Raw genomic sequence first — 19,814 nt, 5'->3', positions numbered from 1 at the left:
ATGACAAACATATGTGGCAGTAAAATAAAAAATCCTGGCTCCTACTCCCAAGCAAGGAGTACTTACAGGTGCTTTTCTAACATACATAGCAAGTGGATCATTATCAGGTGTTGTGATCAAAGCTACTGCTGCAGTATATCTATATTATAAAAGGAGCCGTGTCTGTCTGTATGTTTGTCTGTTTGTCGTGTTATAACTTGAGAAAGGATTAACGGATTTCAATAAATCCAACTACAGTGGATTCGGGTAACTCCCGGGAGTGTAACTTCAATCAAAAGCAGAAACTGGAAAGTTACAAAATCCTAGTATTTCCTCCCCTCGTAAGAGACTCCGGTCATATCCAGCTGCAGTTGATTTTGGGAAGAAGTCTACTTCAAGGCATGATGTGCTGCCTAATGTTGGCATAATTTGTAAGAGAGAAGTGAAAATGGTGAAATCTATCTGGCAAACTCTTCAGACAGGATAAGCTTGTACAAGCAGAGACAACTGATATAGGTAAGCTGGTCCTTAAACTTGACTTTTGCAATACTGTCCAAGCAAATGTGATGGAGCTATGGAGCCTTTATCAGATTATTGAAAAATAAATGTTTTGAATAAAATTATTTGGCAGATTCTCAAATATTTCTCTGACCATAACTTTCAGGTATGATAAGAAAGGCTGCCACACTCAAAAATGAACAGAGCATTCTACGTCAGATCAGAGACAAAGATCGTGCCACAACAGAAGTAAAATAGCATTGCTCCTGCTATAATACATGTTTGATCAATCGACAAAGAACATGCACGGTGAGTTGTGCATTCAGACGACAATCTCATGGTATGTTCTGGATCTCGAAGAGAAAATGTCTATACTTCAAAGGTGAATACATTTTGATCATACCATAAACCGATTGAGACTTGCTGTTAAAATTACTGCTTCTTGGGTACCCTTTTGGGTAGATGATGCACGACTGCACTAAGCTCATGTTTCATTGGGTGAATTCATGATATTCTGTTATCAAATTACCCACATATTTTAAGGTTGGAGCCCAGCAACAAGAACCTTTTCAAAAAGTCATTTGAGCACTTCTGCAGAACTGTCATCGAAGAAAAAGTTATCAAACACCAGAAAATCTGTCGCCTTTCATATCTGCGAGAAATATTCATGAAAACAGCGGGCGAGAATGAAGTTGATGCATCTTGGTATGGGTTATTGTCCATCATAATTGATCAATCAGCTTTGATACTGCCATCATCTATAAAACAGGATGCACATGCCTTCCTTGGTGTAGTGCATTGCACTTTGATATGAATGAATGAATGAATGATCGTTTTAAGGCCATTTTTCCCCACTATAGCAGGGGGTTAGCCTTGCGGGCCCCATGACAATCATGGTTCCCTGTTTGAGGCAATGTTTTTATGGCCGGATGCCCTTCCTGACGCCAACCCTTGGTCACGCTCTTACGATGCGCAGGGATATGGTGTACCTATTCTAAATCGGGGTACACACCGGGATCATTCATCCCAGCAAGCTGGTACTCAATTTGCCGACCTCGGAAGGATGACAGGCTGAGTCAACCCCCCTGGCGTTAATTCAGCGATCGACCGGAATTCGAACCCAGGATCCTAGGATCCCAAGCCGGCACCCTAACCGCTAAGCCAACACCAGGCTCTTCAACTACTTTGATATGTTATTTACATTTTGTAGGAACTCTCTATGAACCATTCAGAGAAATTCTGTATCCGTAATCGATATCCGTGTTTCTTACAGGAGTAGCAAATTAAAGCAGCGACTGCAGTTGATATTATGGATTGAAGTTTGATGTCTCTTCACATGTTCATTCATGGGTCAAACCCAGTCAGCAAACAAGTAACAAATGCTTCATTTGCAATAAAACAAATATGGGGAAATAGTCTTACCTTTACGTGATCGAGAATTACCAGGGGACCATTCACACCAGAAACCGTTCTGTATGCTGCAAGCAACAAGAGCACAAGAGAAATGAAAAATTATAACATTTTGGTTAATGGTTGAAAATCATATCTTGCACACAAATACTCGCACGTACACACTGAACAATGCAGAGCCTCACCGGAGTATATTGAATCCAGAAGGTCTGAGAATGATCAATCAACACTACCTACCAGTAGATCTGCATGCGGACTCACTCTCTCACTCAATCAATCACAGACCGTTTACAATAGCTCTCGCATCCCTTCGGGAACTGGCGCGAGGCTAATAAGCAAAGTAACAAAAACAAAATGGATGAATGAAAAGTGAACGTTTTACATTTAAAACAAGAACGGCACTCAGTAGAGAGCATACCTCCACCAGGCTGAACAGTTTACATTTTGTATTCCACTGATAGGCCAGAACTGGATTCAGACCTGACCCAAAATCGAATCGGCTTGTTATTGTTTCTTAACCAATTCATCCACCTAGTTTTATCATCACTAGTCCACAACTTTTTGAGATATCGTGCTATATGTCGTTTTTAGCCCCATCTCTCGATGGTGAAGAATCACTTTAAAATATCTGGTATCTGGATCCGGATCTTCACCAAAATCTAATCATTTCGCCCTTGTGACATCCCAAACTTCGATACCAAATTTCATCCGAATCCATCCACAACTTTTTGAGATATCCTGTTCACAAACAGACAGACAGCTAAACATGCAGGGATGAAAACATAACCTCTGCTTCAACATTGTTACGGGAGTATTAAAAATGGTGCAAATTATAGTTTATTTTTTATTAAATAATTTTCCCCTGCAGCACTATGCCGTCCTTTTAGTTCATCCCTACCTTTATTCCAATTCAAAAAACCCACAATGATCTGAATGACAAAACCCAGTGAAAGGTGCAGAAGCACATAGTAAGTAAACATCCTCCCAGTCTGAAAACCCCATCCATCTGGCTCATAATTAGCTAGAAACCAAACAGCTCTTTGTAGGATTTTCTACCCATGTGTGGGCCTGGACCACACATTCAGACTGTTCCGAGACAAAAGCTTGCCCCGCCTATTGTTTCACCTTCACAAATGCTCTCTTCACTTCGGACTTCGAGTTCTTCAGCACCAAAAACAGCTTACACTCGTCAATGGACATCCTTCGCTGATCGCCTAGCATGGCCTCGCGACCCCAACGTCAATCTCTTCCTCCCGGTACCCGCAAGCGCGGCAAATTATCAAATCAATTAGCAAACAAGCCCTGACAACAGCACAAGATGCTGCAAAGATAATGAGGTCAGTGTCGAGCTCGAATGCCACCGGGCTACAGAAAGGCCAGCTCGGCACAGTTTTCAATGTGTGCTGCAAGCCTCAAGCACTGAGGACATTTCCCTGAGGCAGAAGACCAACTGCGAACATTCAACCAACGGGCAATTACATTTGCAAAAAAAACAAAACAAAAAAGGAAGCTCTCTGTCTAGAGGTAACCCAAGTGAAAAGAAATGCGGGACATTTGTGCAAAGGAGCATCGAGTGGCACAGTACCGCATCACCAGAATAAGCAATTTCTGTGATGGTAGCTTAAAAGTTAAAAGAGAAATATTAACTATGTGTCAAGTAATGTGGTTCAAACTCCCTCAACATATATATATATATATATATATATATATATATATATATATATATATATATATATAGTGTACTGGAAAGCAGTCGTTTTTTTAAGCTGCGTACATTTAACAGGAAACTGCTTAAAAAAAAAAACATTACTTTCCAGTGCACCTAATATGTATGTATATACTGTATATAATACTATATATAATACAATATATAAATATATACACACACACACACATATATATATATATATATATATATATATATATATATATATATATATATATATATATATATATATATATATATATAAATAAATATATATATATATATATATTTTTTTTTTTAAAACATTGCCTCAAACAGGGAAACATGATTGTCATGGGGCCCGCAAGGCTAACCCCCGCTGTAGAGGGGAAAAATGGCCTTAAAACGATCATTCATTCATTCACACACACACACACACACACACACACACACACACACACACACACACACACACACACACACACACACACACACACACACACACACACACACACACACACACACACACACACACACACACAAACAAACACCCACACAAACAAACAAACAAACAAACACACACACACACACACACACACACACACACACACACACACACACACACACACACACACACACACACGAATCGGAGCAGCCAGGTAACACCAACTAAAGATCAAGGTGATAATCTAACAACAAATTATCTGTCTTGCACAATACGGAAGCACTCAAGAGTGGTTTTGGTAGGAAAAAAACATCTTGTGTGGAAATCAGCACACAGAAATTGCAATCAATGCAGAACAAGTTGACACAACACTTGTCATGGGATAAGGATGACTTAACCAGTGTAAAAAAAATAAAAATAAAAATAAAAATGATTTAAAAAGCCGCAGGATGACAATACTGGTCTCGCACCTTGAACGGTCAAAATTCTCATCATAAAAGCCAAACAAAATTTGTTGGACACTGCGAACATGGCATCCCCCTTTATTTAAACCGATATGGAATACATAAAATGCAAGTTCATGGTTTTCTATCCCTGGTTATCAAAATAAGGATTTTGTTTTTCCATGCAAAGGCCAATACAAATCCATATCGGTTACAAACATCTCAGAAGCATGATTGTTTAAGGCAATGAACTTGTGATGGCTAGCTAATCCGTAAGTAATGAATGTTTACAAAATAAATAAATAAAACTCTACTTGGTGTTAAGAAAGTTTTTGAACTATAAATACAAAATACAAAATAGTTGCAACATATACGGAAAGCACCCAATTTTTAACAACTCCTACTTCTCACCGTTGTGTGCTTCAACGGGCCTAAAGATGCGAATGCTACATTAACTTCCTTTACGAATTAAAAGTTTCCCACTTGTGGCTAAATGGGCAGGTGTGGTGGTATGGATGGGTGGGCCTTTTTTTGTTCGACTACTGCAAAGCAATGACAGAATGTCGAACACAGAACCCCGTGGTATTATGCACACTTTTCCCGTATTGGAACAATTAATTGTCACTAATCAATGGGCCTTAGCACAGCTGCGTGTTGGACAGAACGGAGGGAGGGGTTTGGGTGGAGAGCAGGCATTATGTCTTTGGGAGCGACCGCAGCCTACTCTCAGCTTATTGTGCAACGTGTCAATCGCACTTTGGCAATCAAAGCCAGTGGCAAATTAGAGCATAGGAGGCCTGACATGCCATACTGAAGCATAGTGGGGAGCGAGCACTATTCAACTAATTAGGGCTGGCCAGGCGAGAGGCCCAGCACAGAATTCCGGCACACACCTGCACTTTGGTGGTCACTAATAAGCACAGTGTGCATAAAATGGGAAAGTAGATGGCCCACTGGGGCGTGAAAGGCCTGTATAGTTAACGTTGCCCATTATTCCCCAAAGCAGTGAAGCAACTCGTCACCTGCACGCAACTTTCTGCTCAAACAAAGTTCAGATAACAGCAACACTGCATATGATAAATTTTTCAAAATCAAAACCAAACTCAATTTCTCAAAAAAATAACTTAATAAATTCACGGGTAACACTTTATAGAAGCTTAAAGAGAGTTGGAACACCTTCAGCATTTCATTTGTTCAAACATTATTTTAAAGGAATGTTTCTTTTTCATGTCATGGGGACCAACATGAACTCCTGTTTTTTTCAATAAAGACAAATAGTTAATCCAGGACTACTATTCACATTTAAGAGATTTGTACAATAAGCTTATTTTAAAAAGCTGACGTTTTCAGGAACAAATATGCTCAATTTTTTTTTTTCATTAAACAAATAAATCAAAAATAGCAAACATTCAGGAAACGTCAAGGAAAATCATATAGATACCAGCGTGGATCAGTTCGCTGCATTCGCCTCACCACACGTCGCCGCAGAGGCACGGGCTTGTTCAAACTGAGGCTAATGACTTGACTGAACTTGAGTAGCTGTGTTGTCATGATTTCCATAAATCAACATACAAACTTTTCTTTTGTACAAATGTATTTGTAATATTGGTGATATTATTTATTTGTAATCTAAAAATGTCAAAGTGGACTAAAGTTCCAAATGGTCAAGAGTCCAAGCTGGTCTAATGGGTCTAAACCATCTTACGGGTCTTCAATGGACTTATCATCAGGGCACTGTGTCTTTTGGGTATTCTCGGTCATCTGTGCCTTTAAAGGTCTCTTGGGTATTCTGGGACTGGATGATCTTAAGGGATTTGGGGGACTTACAGGTTCTTCAAAGGTCGAAGTGTCTGAGCAGTCGAAAGGCAACCGGTATTCAAAACAGTACGGAATTAAAATATATATAGTCACACGGCTTCGCGGACCTTGTTTTTCAGGCTTTTATATCTTCAGAAGACGTCTTGGTCATATATATATATATATATATATATATATATATATATATATATATATATATATATATATATATATATATATATATGTACTAGCAGAAGTACCCGGCATTGCCGGGCGGGGGAGGAGGAGGGGAGGGGGAAGAGGAGGGGAGGGGAACAGGGGGGGAGGGGGAGGGGGAATGGGGGGAGGGGGGAGGAGAAGGGGGGGAGGGGAAGGGGGGGGAGGGGAAGGGGGGAGGGGAAGGGGGGAGGGGAGGGTGTGGGGGTGCCCGGGGGAAGAAGGGCCCCTCCCCCTCCCCCCTTCACCTCCCTCTCCCCCCCTTCCCCCTCCCCCCTCTCCCCCGTTCCCCTCCCCTCCTCTTCCCCCTCCCCTCCTCCTCCCCCTTAACACCAGGGGGGTTGACTCAGCCTGTCATCCTACCGAGGTCGGCAAATTGAGTACCAGTTCACTGGTAATTCCCTGTGTGCCGCAAGAGGCGCCTAACAGGGTTGGCGGCACGAACCCGGAAGTCGGAACTCATTGTCCGCCGGACGAACCCGGATTCCGCTCCAACCACAGTACTGAAACTGCTCTCCTCAAAATCACCAACGACCTTCTCCTCTCCTCTGACGCTGGCAACCTCAACATTCTCGTCCTCCTCGACCTCAGCGCTGCCTTTGACACCATCGATCACACTATCCTCCTCACCCGACTTGAATCCACCTTTAACGTCACCGGCACTGCCCTCTCTTGGATTAAATCATACCTCTCTGACAGATGCCAGTTCATCTCCATCAATAACTGCAAATCCCCCACTGCTCCCCTCCCCCAAGGTGTCCCCCAAGGTTCAGTTCTTGGCCCCCTCCTCTTCATCCTTTACCTGTCCCCGCTCGGTCACTTAATCCGCCGTCATGGTCTCCAATTCCACTGCTTCGCCGATGACATCCAGCTTTTCATCTCCACCAAGTCCGTCTCCACCGACACCCACTCTATCCTGACAAACTGCATCACTGAAATAAAATCCTGGCTTCAAATCAACTTCCTCAAGCTTAACTGTGATAAATCTGAAATAATCATCATTGGCCCAAAAACGCTCACAAAATCCACCCATAACTTTGCCCTCAACATCGACGGTATCCCAGTATCCACCTCCCCTCACATCCGGAATCTTGGCGTCATCTTTGACCAAACCCTTTCCTTCGACAAATACACTAAACAGATCACAAAGTCAGCCTTCTTTCACCTGAAAAACATTGCCCGTCTCCGCTCATCCCTCTCCTCCACGGCTGCAGAAACCCTCATCCACGCCTTCATCACCTCCCGTCTGGACTACTGCAATAGCCTCCTCTATGGTTCACCCTCAAAAATCACCAATAAACTCCAATACATTCAGAACTCCGCTGCCCGTCTACTCACTCATTCCCGGACCCGTGACCACATCACCCCCGTCCTTTACAAGCTTCACTGGCTCCCCATCCCCCAGAGAATCCAGTACAAAATCCTCCTCTTGACATACAAAGCCGTCCATAACCTGGCCCCATCCTACCTGGCTGACCTCCTCTCCAGACACACTCCCACCCGCAACCTCCGCTCTGCTGGTACCAACCTCCTGACCCCCTCCATCCGGACCAAATTCAGATCCTGGGGGGACAGGGCCTTCTCCATCGCTGCTCCCACCCTCTGGAACTCACTACCTCACACCATCAGAGACTCCTCCTCACTCACCACATTCAAAACATCACTAAAGACCCACCTGTTCAACGCTGCATTCAACATTCAACCCACAGCATTTAACCCCTGACTATCTCTTCTCCTTCTCCCTCCTTTTGCTTTAAATATTTCCCTATTGATTCTTGTCTTGTCTTTTTGATTCTTGTCTTATATATATGCCGTATATCGCTGCTGTTTGTTTTCTTGATTCTTGTCTTTTTGCAATTGTTGTTTTCATGTATTGTTATGCATTATGTTTTCCACTCTGTCAAAGCGCCTTTGGGCTTCTGGAAAAGCGCTATACAAAATAAATGAATTATTATTATTATTATTGTCGTCAAATAAATGTAGCATGTATGTTTCACTCTCTGTCACATGCCGTTGGTCCCATGTCAATCGGATGAAGTTGAAAAATTAACATTACGAAGTTTCTCTGGGACGTACTGATTCCGAATAATGAAGTTGAAAAATTAACGTTCCGAAATACGCTAATTACGCTAACAGAAGCGCTGGCGCTGCGAAGCGCTAGAGGGAGCGCTGCGCTCCCTCCCTTCGATTCCCTCCCTCTTCTGCTAGCGCTTCTGCGCTAATACGCTAATTTTAAAACCCGAAGTTTTTTAAAATTTAAGGTGTGCTGTCGTTGCTCTGAGACGTACTGATTCCGAATATGCCTTTGGTTTTTCTCTGCGATGAGTAGTTCTCGAGTTATAAGAGGACAAACAAACATACTTTACTGCTTTATATATATAGAAGTTGGTACGATTCGGCCAAGGAATCCCAGAGATAATTGCAATTAAGTGAGCCGTGACGTCACGGAACGCGCCGCCGGTAATATATTATAATTTATGGTAATCGATGCAGCACGACATGGTCATCACGGAAAACAAGGCGCCTTTGCCGGCGCAAAACGGCTCTCCCAGGGTCAAACTCGGTATTGTTGTGAGCGCACGGTTCAGCCCTTCAAGAAAAAGTTTATTTTGTAAAAATCAAACCACGCGTTAAAAATATATGACTGGTTTTGTTTGCCGGCACGTCGACGCTCGAATCGGCTCGCGATAAAATCCAACACGTCCTTTGTCGGGGTCATCTGAACCAACCACGGGGCGTAGAAGGCTGGGACTGGTCTCAAAAGTTAGGTCTCGATCATATCTCGTAATGCTGGAAGCTGCACGTCTCTGTGATAATCTTGTGGACCATGACAAGAGATCGTGCGAGTCGCTCGCAACGGCTTCAAGCACTTCCGCATTCGACCATTTCATGAACGCCATACGCCCCGCCCATCAAAGAACGTACGTATTAAACGAACATACAGTGGCCTATGTGTCGTCATTTGCGCATGCGCCAAAGTCTTTGCAGGAACATGAAGCATCGGAACAGCGCATTTGCGCATGCGCAAGAGTGAGAACCGCCTGTGCACCATTACGCTAACAGAAGCGCTGGCGCTGCGAAGCGCTAGAGGGAGTGCTGCGCTCCCTCCCTTCGATTCCCTCCCTCTTCTGATAGCGCTTCTACGCTAATACGCTAATTTTAAAACCCAAAGTTTTTTTTTAAATTTAAGGTGTGCTGTAGTTGCTCTGAGACGGACTGATTCCGAATATGCCTTTGGTTTTTCTCTGCGATGAGTAGTTCTCGAGTTATAAGAGGACAAACAAACAAACATACTTTACTGCTTTATATATATATATATATATATATACACACACATACATACACAGTGCATATCAAAAAAAAGGTAATCCGAATTCAAGGGGTTAATATGCAAAGGTTATTTATTTTGACAATTTACATGTGGTTTACTAATTAAGAGGAGATCCTCAGCTTTCCATTGATACCTTCCATGCATCATTGCTGTCACACATGACCGCATACATGTTCATTGAAAATGACAAGTTCAAATCGCATTTTTACAAGTTTGGCTAATCGATGCAAGTCAGGATAAATGGTGCAAAATGAACGTCAGATGTGAACTTTTCTCAGGAATGATTGGCCTTTATGCACCCACACCTTCAACATGTCCACCTCCCCTTTCAACACAAAGCTCACAGCGGCGGAGCATGCCCTGAACTGCTCGTCTCACCATAGCCGGGTCATTGCGCAAAGTATCCACTTCATGTCGAATACGGCCCTGCAATTCGTCAAGATCACGGGGAGGAGTTATGAATAACTTGTTCAATAAATGTCCCCAAAGGAAATAATCACATGGTGTGAGGTCAGGTGATATTGGCGGCCATTCCACTGCATGGTTGAGGGCGATGACTCGGTCTCCAAAGAGTTCCCTCAGTCGATCTCGGACAGCGATAAGACGATGTGCTGGGGCGCCGTCATGGGCCCACCAGAGATATCTGAAGACAACACGAACCTGTCGCTCAAATTTATCCTCCAGCTGTGGTAAAACTTCATCATTGATCACCTGCATATACCTGTTACCATTGACATTCCTTTGAAAGAAAAATGGTCCGATCACCTGACCACTTCCACAAAGTCCCAAACAAACAGTCCACTTCGGTCAATTCATGTTGGTGTCAAAATTAAATTCCGGGGATTGTCCTGTCGGTGCATATTCAAGAACATTATGAGTATTGACCTTGCCGTCCATGGCGAAGGCAGCTTTGTCGCCGATAACGAGACACCGCAGGAAATTGACATCTGGTTCGCAACGTGCTATCAACCATCTGGCAAGCACCAGCATCTTGGCAAAATCCCCTGGCGTAGGTTGATGCCGGAAGTGAATCCGATATGGATGTTGGTGGAGATCCAGTCTTGTGATTCGGTTGAATGTTGCCCAAGGCAATCCTGTCCCATTTCGTCTTGCGCTGGTATCCCAAGGATGCTCCAAAACTTGCTGCCTTACTGCTGCAATGTTCATTTCCGATCGCCCAGTGCGCCTCCTACCAGAATTCTCCTTGTTGCGGTTGAGGCTAGTGCCATGCTCTTGGTATTTTCTAACATTCGCCCAGATGGTTTTGGCTGCTGGAGGCTCCCGTTCTGGGAAACATTCCCTGAACGCATCACGAGTTCGCTGTAAACATCCAGTTTGGTGAAAGGTTGTAACCACGAAGGTACGCTGTTCAGTCGTAAGTTGAACCATCTTTTCAATGACTCAGACTGTCTCTAAACCCATACACTGTGGGCCCATCTTAAACAAAGGATGACGCAACCGACGATTACCAGACCAGCTTAACAATTTTACATAATCAACTTGGCAGTCGACAAGTAATGCGTCCATTTAAAACTGTCTTGCACTGATTAGCCAAACTTGTAAAAATGCGATTTGAACTTGTCATTTTCAATGAACATGTACTCGTTCATATGTGACAGCAATGATGCATGAAAGGCATCAATGGAAAGCTGAGGATCTCCTCATAATTGGGAAACAACATGTAAATTGTCAAACTAAATAACCTTTGCATATTAACCCCTTGAATTCGGATTACCTATTTTTTGATACGCACTGTATATACACAAGCATGGATTGGATCACCACACTCGCCTCATCACACGTCTTTACAGAGGAATGGGCTCGTTTTAGCTGAGGATAATGACTGTACCTGAGTTTGTTTGTTTTTTGTACACAAGATCAAGGCTCGTGTAAGAGCTGTTGTGTTGCCATAATTTACACCAATCATAATACAAACAATTATATTCCACAAATTTATTTGTGGTATTTGTGATATTACTTTTTTATAAGCAATTTAGGTTGAAGATATAGGTGGAAAAAATTTTTTAAAAATACAAAAATGAAAAATAAAATAAAAAAAGAACCATACAGCACATACATAAGGGGGGGGAAGGTGCAGACTGGAAGTTTGGGACGATTACAGCTCACCACCCCATAATTCAAAACACCTCACCACCACGTAATTCAAAAACACCTCACCACCATGCAATTCAAAACACCTCACCACCACTTAATTCAAAACACCTCACCACCACGTAATTCAAAACACCTCACGACCACGTAATTCTAAACACACCACCACCACGTAATTCAAAACACCTCACGACCACGTAATTCTAAACACACCACCACCACGTAATTCTAAACACCTCACCACCACGTAATTTAAAACACCTCACCCCACCCAATTTAAAACACCTCACCACCAAGTAATTTAAAACACCTCACCACCAAGTAATTTAAAACACCTCACCACCACATGATTTAAAAACATCTCACCCCATGTGATTTAAAACACCTCAACCCCACTAAATTTAAAACACCTCACCAACACATAATTTAAAACACCTCACCACCACGTAATTCAAAAGGCCTTACCAACATGTAATTCAAAACACCTCACCACCACGTAATTTAAAACACCTCACCACCAAGTAATTCAAAACACCTCATCACCAACTAATTCAAAACACCTCATCACCAACTAATTCAAAACACCTCACCACCACAAAATTAAAAACACCTCACCACCACGTGATTTAAAAACACCTCACCACCACGTGATTTAAAAACACCTCACCACCACGTGATTTAAAAACACCTCACCACCACGTGATTTAAATACACCTCACCACCACGTGATTTAAAAACACCGAACCACCACATCATTTAAAAACACCTCACCACCACATAATTCAAAACCACCACCACGTTATTAAAAACACTTCACAACCACGGAAACAAACGTTTCAGGAAGTAGTTCAGTGACAAGATACTGCCCAGATATGTAGATATATAGATAAATGACTGTATAGTTGCTGTTTTGTCAGGGTTTACACCAATCATAATTCAAACAATCATAATGCACAAATGTATTTGTAATATACGTGATATTACATTTTATTAAAAATTGAAGTTGAAAAAAAAATAATAGGAAAATTTTTCAAAAAATAATACCCTTGGACATAGACGGGAGAGATAGGTGTATACCAGAAGTTTGATACGATTTCACAAAAGTTTGAGGGAGCACTTCAGTGACAACACAACACAGACATTATATATATATATATATATATATATATATATACAGTATATATATATATATATATATATATATATATATATATATATATATATATATATGTATGTATATATATATATATATATATATATATATATATATATATATATATATATATATATATATATATATATATATATATATATATATATATATATATATATATATATATATATATATATATATATATATATATATATATATATATATATATTGTTACAGACGTGGTGGTGGATGTTATTTACCGAGCGGTTTGGTATGACCACGTCTGCACAAGTTACCCGATTATACCCGAACGTTGACTAATCGCGCTACGCTAGATCAATGAAGGAAAAGACACACGGCTGGGATTAAAATGACACGACACCAGGGATACGGTTCTCAAGACCTCCGGAGGAGATTATATTAGGGCGGAAGGTCAGATTACAGGGACGAGAGGTACAGCATAGAAAGACAGGCACTTAATTACGGTCTTATATTAACCCCAACAGACGACAGATAAACGGGACAAAAGGCTGACTCACACGGGGATTGATGGCAAGGAAAGCGGGTATCGATGGCTCAAGGTGCACTCTTGGCTCAAGGACAGGGTACTGTACGGTCCAGTAGATGCAGGGAGGTCACAGCGCTCGAGGTGGCGTCTTGTCGTCTCAAGCTGGGGGCGCATCTGACCTCACATCCGGTGAGTCGCTTCGTATATCCGGCGGGGAGTGACACGCCCTCGGCTCGTTAGCTCCGCCTCGTGGAATCGGCACGTTGCTTCTCATTGGGTGCGTGCGGGGGGGTTTACCAGGCTCCGCCCTTGACGAGGAGCTGACAGCCAGCCCCTTCGTGGTAACCCCGTGGAGCGCATGGTCATGGCGGCTAACCGAGCTGGTGGGAGGACGCACACTCCCCCCGCGCGCCGTGGTTGTAGTTGTTGTTGTAGCTGTAGTTGTTGTTGTTGTTGTTGTTTGGGGAAGAAGATGGAAGGAGGTATGGGAAAGGTCCTAAACTCACTACTGGTGCCATATAATCACATTCTGGTGCAACGAAGAGTCAGAATTAATGGAAACGAGTCCTTAACTGACATAGACTAAGAATAACTAGCAAGATGTCCGAAAGTTGTCTACGTGTGATGCGGTGGACCTGGGCACGACATTTAATGGGGGAAAAAGGGGAAGGTCGGTTCTACAGAGTGTTATTTACAGGCAATGGGACTAGGGAATGGAGGATTGGGGATAGTTGGGGAGTATTGGGGAAATAGGGGAATATTTACAAGCGGATATGGAGGCCAAATTCCATATTCGCAACATTGCACCCTTCTCTACCCTCGGGGCGTCCCGACCCGATAAATTTTTACCTACTTTAGTGTGGCACGCAATGTAGTTCCCTCTACTATTAACTCTACCCTGAGTGCGACAGTTTTACAGATATTCACAAATGAGTAAATATGTCCCCCTGCGACGTTGCACCCTTCTCCTCACAGAAACACACCCACAGGATAACCGAATCCGGAAAGAATCCTCAAACTAAACATACAGCCGGTAGGGAGCATTATTTACACAAGACTACGCTGATATTTACACTACGATCCAGGACCTGTTTTTGGAGGAACACATGCAGATGTTATGCATAGAGAGAGCACGCATGCTAGCATCGATACACCAACCCACGAGTGCTCTGTGGCCTACGGCCTTTAATAATGTGCAGAGCACCCCTTCCAAGCATCAAGCACCACCCCATCACACAGTGAGCACCATCCGGTGCACCAATAAAGTGTTTATGAATCATTGTGTGGTGTCGCAGCCGGCCGATGTTCTGCCGCTGGTCTTGCCTTCGTGTGGTGCACTTGGCCTTCTTACTTCTTTTTAAAAATAAAGAAAGGCGCCAACCGCGTCCATTTCTTTATTGTGGCCGTCAGGGGGCCAACTGTTAGTGGTTCACCTGTTTGGCATAGGTGCCACGTTGACCCATAGGTCCTTCCACAGGTGGTGCTTGGCCGCAAAAGAGCTGCGGTCCATTGTGGGTGGCCACAAACATTGCGGTCCATATGGTGTATCGATCCAAGCAGCAAACAGCGAAAGTGCAGGCCCACAACTGCGAAGCCAGCACCTCTCTCTCCTCTCTCTCTACCCCAAAGCCAGATCCTCGGAGGTGGGAGACAAAAGAAGCAGACAAGTGAGTAAGGTGGTAAGGGCGCAAAAGTGCACGCAATGTAAGGTAATGCACACTGGGGGCACATGGGAACCAGGTGAGACAGGTACGTTCCTACCGTACGCCCCCCCCCCCCCCCCCACCAGGTAACCTACATGGCCCCTCCCTTACCCCTTACTGTATCCACAAAACACAACACTACCCATAAACATCTACTTTACAAATCAACAAACATCCCTACTGTCTTCCCCGTTCCTCCCATAAACCAAATTCGTCTTCTCTCCCTCCTAACCAATCAAATTTGCTATTTTCAACTTTCATCAAAATTTGCCATCTCCAACTCAACATCATAATTTGCCATCACCAATTCATCATCAGTCCCTCCTAAGGAGGGAGAGATGGGATCACCCCAATGTCTCATCCACGTCGTGATGCGTCTCACAAATCCTCACAGCAATTCTCATTTCCTGCACCAAAACAAAGAAAACACAGGTGTGGAGTCATCATCATCACCACAGGTAAGTGGCTGCGTATGGTGCGACAGGTTCATCAATCCTAACTATTTCCTAAGTGACTTTACAACTTTACACTACCCGGGGTCTTCCTCCGGCCAAACCATTGGCCCTCTTACACTATGGGTTCTAAAAACCAATTCCCATTGGCCAAACTGTGGTGCTTTTCAATTTGGGGTCTCACTCCCCCGATTCATCTCCCGGTGCCCTCGCACAATTTCCGGGCTGTGGCGTGTACCTCTCCCAGCGGGTCTACCCACCTGCACACCTCCGCCACTGCAGTTGCCTCCGAGCTTACCTGCTCCCTGCCCTAACCTAACTACCTGGGGAAGGCCCTCTGGCCCTCTCCCCACTCGGTGCCCTCTCTGGCACTGGGCTACCCGGGTCCGTCCTCCGGATCCTCGGGCCCCACTGACACTAACGGCTCCCAGAGCCCACCTGCGGCCTCACCTGGCCGACATCCTCACAGTGGTGGAGTGCCCAACCAACTACACGCACTAACAGGCTACACGCCCAGCCATTTCCACAACACTAATGCACCCATCCACAACACCATTCTGCAACCACACCACAAATGCCAATATCCAACCACAATTTACCTATACCCTCTACCTAACACTTACACTACCCGCCCCGGGTATCCGTGAAAGGGGTCCACTCTTCCCCCATCCACACCTTCGCACCATGCACACCACTCCGTACCACTTACTCCAACTCTCTCCACACACCTGTACTTGCACACCTGTGCTCTCACACCTGGTGCCACCTGCACCCTTCTCTCCCCAAGCGCATTCGCGCTGATCCACACACTCACTACTCACACACTGCTCCACACACCTGTCCAGTTGCACACCTGTGCAATCACACCTGTTCAATTCTCACACACACGGCATCATCTCAGCTAACTACTCCCCTCTGAAACTTGCGCTTCCCAGTCGTCCCTTTAAACTATTGCGCTCCCTCGTCATTATCATCCACACTAATCTACCTGCGTCCCCACTACAGGTATCAGTCACTAACTAAACTTAACGTTACCTAATGTCATCTTCTAGGGCCCTATCATATAACCTAACCCACCCGGGCTAGTTTTCACTGCCATACACCCCATAAGCTATTGCTCCTTTGCCCCCACATGGGAAGGGTGGCAGGGATGCCATCCCACCACATCGGGGGTCTCTCACTACCAATTTTGCACATCAAATTTCAACAAATCAAAAATTTGCCAATCACTACCCATCATCTGCCAATCACTACTGCCAATCCCTTGCCAATCATCAAATTTTGTTTTTCTCCAATTTTGGGTCCAAAACACTAACCTCATCACCCAGTCTACTCAATAATGCCTCTCGGTGCGCCAATTCCTGTCCAAAGCCCGGCTTCGTAAAGCCAAGCAATGGATGCTGGTTGTTTTGTGTCGGCGGCAGGATGCGTCCGGCACTCGGTGCAGGGACGGGGGCTTACCCGTGCCGAGATCCCATGCACCACCTCGGCGTGGAGCCATCCAATGCCCCGATCTAGACCTGCCGGCACGTCTCACCAAAAAGTGGTCGCAATGACGACCCTTTCTATCGGGCTGCCAGCTCCGCCTAGTGGAGCACGGACGCGGCCGTTCAAAGCGAGGCCCAGCACGCACCGAGGGCCCGCTTCGGCTAAAAGTCGCTCTAACCTCTAACCCGTTTAACGTCGATGCTTCACCTGCATGCTTACACCCCGCAGCCCGTTCCTTGCTCACACATCCAGCCGTGCCCATGCTCCTCGTACCTTTCCTTACACACCCAGGTACCCACATTCCACTCACAGCCTTGGTCACACACCTGACCACCGAACACTGTGGCACACATTCGTTGCTCGCACACCTCACCAATACACCGCTTCGCGCCCCCTCCTCGGTCACCTCCTCTGTGACAATCACAGGTGTGCCCTCATTCGCACACCCAACCACGTGCCTCACCACCAACTCCAGCGTGCATTCCCACTCACGCTCTACCATTCCAGGTGTGCATCCTTTCATCCCAGGTGTACATCCTCGCTCACCTGTCACAACCAGCTCACTCTCCTTGTCACTCTCACTACTCTCACCTCCATTCTTGACAGCGCACTCACCCTTACTCTTGACAGCGCACTCTTTCCTCATGCACCTGTCCGTCACACACCTTTCTCGCGCACACTCTCCAGTTACACCCTCTGTAACACTCACCACAGGTGGACACTCTTCCTTACTTCTGACAGCGCACTCTTTCCTCATGCACCCGTCCGTCACACACCTTTCTCGCGCACACCTTTCTCGCGCACACTCTCCCGTCACACCCTCTGTAACACTTACCACACCGCGCTTCCATGTGCTCCCTCGCACACACGCTACGACCGACTCACTCTCGCCAGCACCCTCACTCCTTGGCACGCACTTTTTCCTCACACACCCCAGAGTCGGACTTTCTTGCACACCTCCTTTTTCGCACACCAGACCGGTCGCACACTTCACCAACGGCCTCTCACGAACACCCGGGTCCATCTCGACCCCCAAGCTTCTTAAATCCCCTGGCGCATCATACGCACGACCATATTGGTCACCACTTACACCGGGTCCTCTTCCTCTTCGCTTCTCCTCCATCACCTGCGAATCCCTCATCCGGTTAATGAGCACATCATCACGATCCAAACACAGACTTTGGACCAATTCTTTTATCTCCTCTTTTATCTCTTTCTTATCCCCTCTCCGTCGCTTCTTAATTTCGCTCATCCCTTCTTCCACTTCTTCTAATTTGTGCTTCACCTCTTTTATTCCCCGGTACGTCTCCTCAAGCTCGTCCTCCAAGGCTACCTTGACCGTTTCCATGTGCGTCCTCACCTGCCGGTCCTTCGTCTCCATTACCTCTACCACCTCGTCCAACCTCGTTGTCAGTCCCTCACGTACCATCTGACATTCCCTCTTCGTCGCTACCAAGTCATTTTTTAGGTCATTTTGTGTCGCTTTTAACCCTCCTATTACCGCTGTGTTCTTCTTTACCTGGTCCGTTAGTTCTTTTTGTCCCTCTGTTAGCTGCTCCACCTCCTGCGTCAGGTCCTCTATGCCCCCTTGTAACTTTACAGTCCCCTTTCTCACCTCCTTCTCCATGTGCTCCTTACAGTGCCTCACCTCCTCGCGCACTCCTCCGACCTCCTCACTCACTCCTCTTCTGATCTCCTCTCCCATCACTTGCATCTCCTGCCCAGATGCCACCCTCATCTGCTCCATTTCCTCCCTGTGAGCATCCAGTTTGGCTTCTACCCCCATTCTGACCCCCTCTATCTGCTGCCCCATTTGGCTAACTTCCCTTTCCGCTTGGTCCCTCATGTCCCTCAATTTGCCTTCCATCCTGCTTTCTAACCCCTCTAACCCTTTTTGCATCCCTTCCATTTGATTCTCTTGAGCGGCCATTCTGTTTTCTACCCCCATTAACCCCTCCTGTATTTCCCCTAATCTATTGTCTAATTTCCCAAATTTCTCGTCTAGTCCCTTAAAATTATTGTCTAATCCCCTAAAATTATTGTCTAATCCCTCACCAGTACCCCTCGCTTCGTCCCTCATTACCCCCATTTGGTTTCCCATTACCCCCAATTGCTCACTCTGAGCCCTCGCTTCGTCCCTCATTACCCCCATTTGGCCCCCCAAGTCATTCCTCAGGTCTTCACTTGTCCGGACCATGAGCGCCTTTATTTGTTCCATCAATAGGCCCCAATCCATCGGCGGCGCTGCTACGGTCGCGGGCGCGGTGACCAGCGAGGTGCCATTTTGTGCGTTTGCTACCCTCGCTGCTTCGCTCTCCTCACGTCCCTCAATTTGGTCCTGGACCGACCCTGCCTCACTCTCCACTACCGGACCCCAGCTGTCTTGGTCTGCCATAGCGCGACTTTCAAAATTCGGGTTTTTATTTCCGTATAACAAAATCAAATTTCGCCGTTATAATTTCGCGCGGGAAACGCGCTCCGAATCGACTCTACTACAAATTTGGGCCTAATAAATTTAGTCCCGGGTTCGAATTCCACTCCTCGACACCAATTGTTACAGACGTGGTGGTGGATGTTATTTACCGAGCGGTTTGG

General features: G+C 45.2%; 1 protein-coding gene across 2 annotated transcripts in view; it reads right to left on the bottom strand.

The window, feature by feature from the left end:
- Positions 1-19,814, bottom strand: part of ATP6V1B2 (ATPase H+ transporting V1 subunit B2) — a 181,931-nt gene that overhangs the window by 107,462 nt on the left and 54,655 nt on the right. For both annotated transcript variants that reach the window (XR_013622454.1, XM_078772191.1), the window contains exon 3: positions 1,900-1,955. Coding sequence is in view for 1 of the 2 variants with exons in the window: in XM_078772191.1 (XP_078628317.1) it covers positions 1,900-1,955 (56 nt within the window). In the remaining variant the exon portion in view is untranslated. The remainder of the gene's footprint in view (positions 1-1,899; positions 1,956-19,814) is intronic.

Source organism: Myxine glutinosa, chromosome 2 (genome assembly GCF_964187855.1).
Source record: "Myxine glutinosa chromosome 2, kmMyxGlut1.1, whole genome shotgun sequence".
Lineage (NCBI taxonomy): Eukaryota > Metazoa > Chordata > Myxini > Myxiniformes > Myxinidae > Myxine > Myxine glutinosa.
This window is presented reverse-complemented; position numbering and strand designations above follow the sequence as displayed.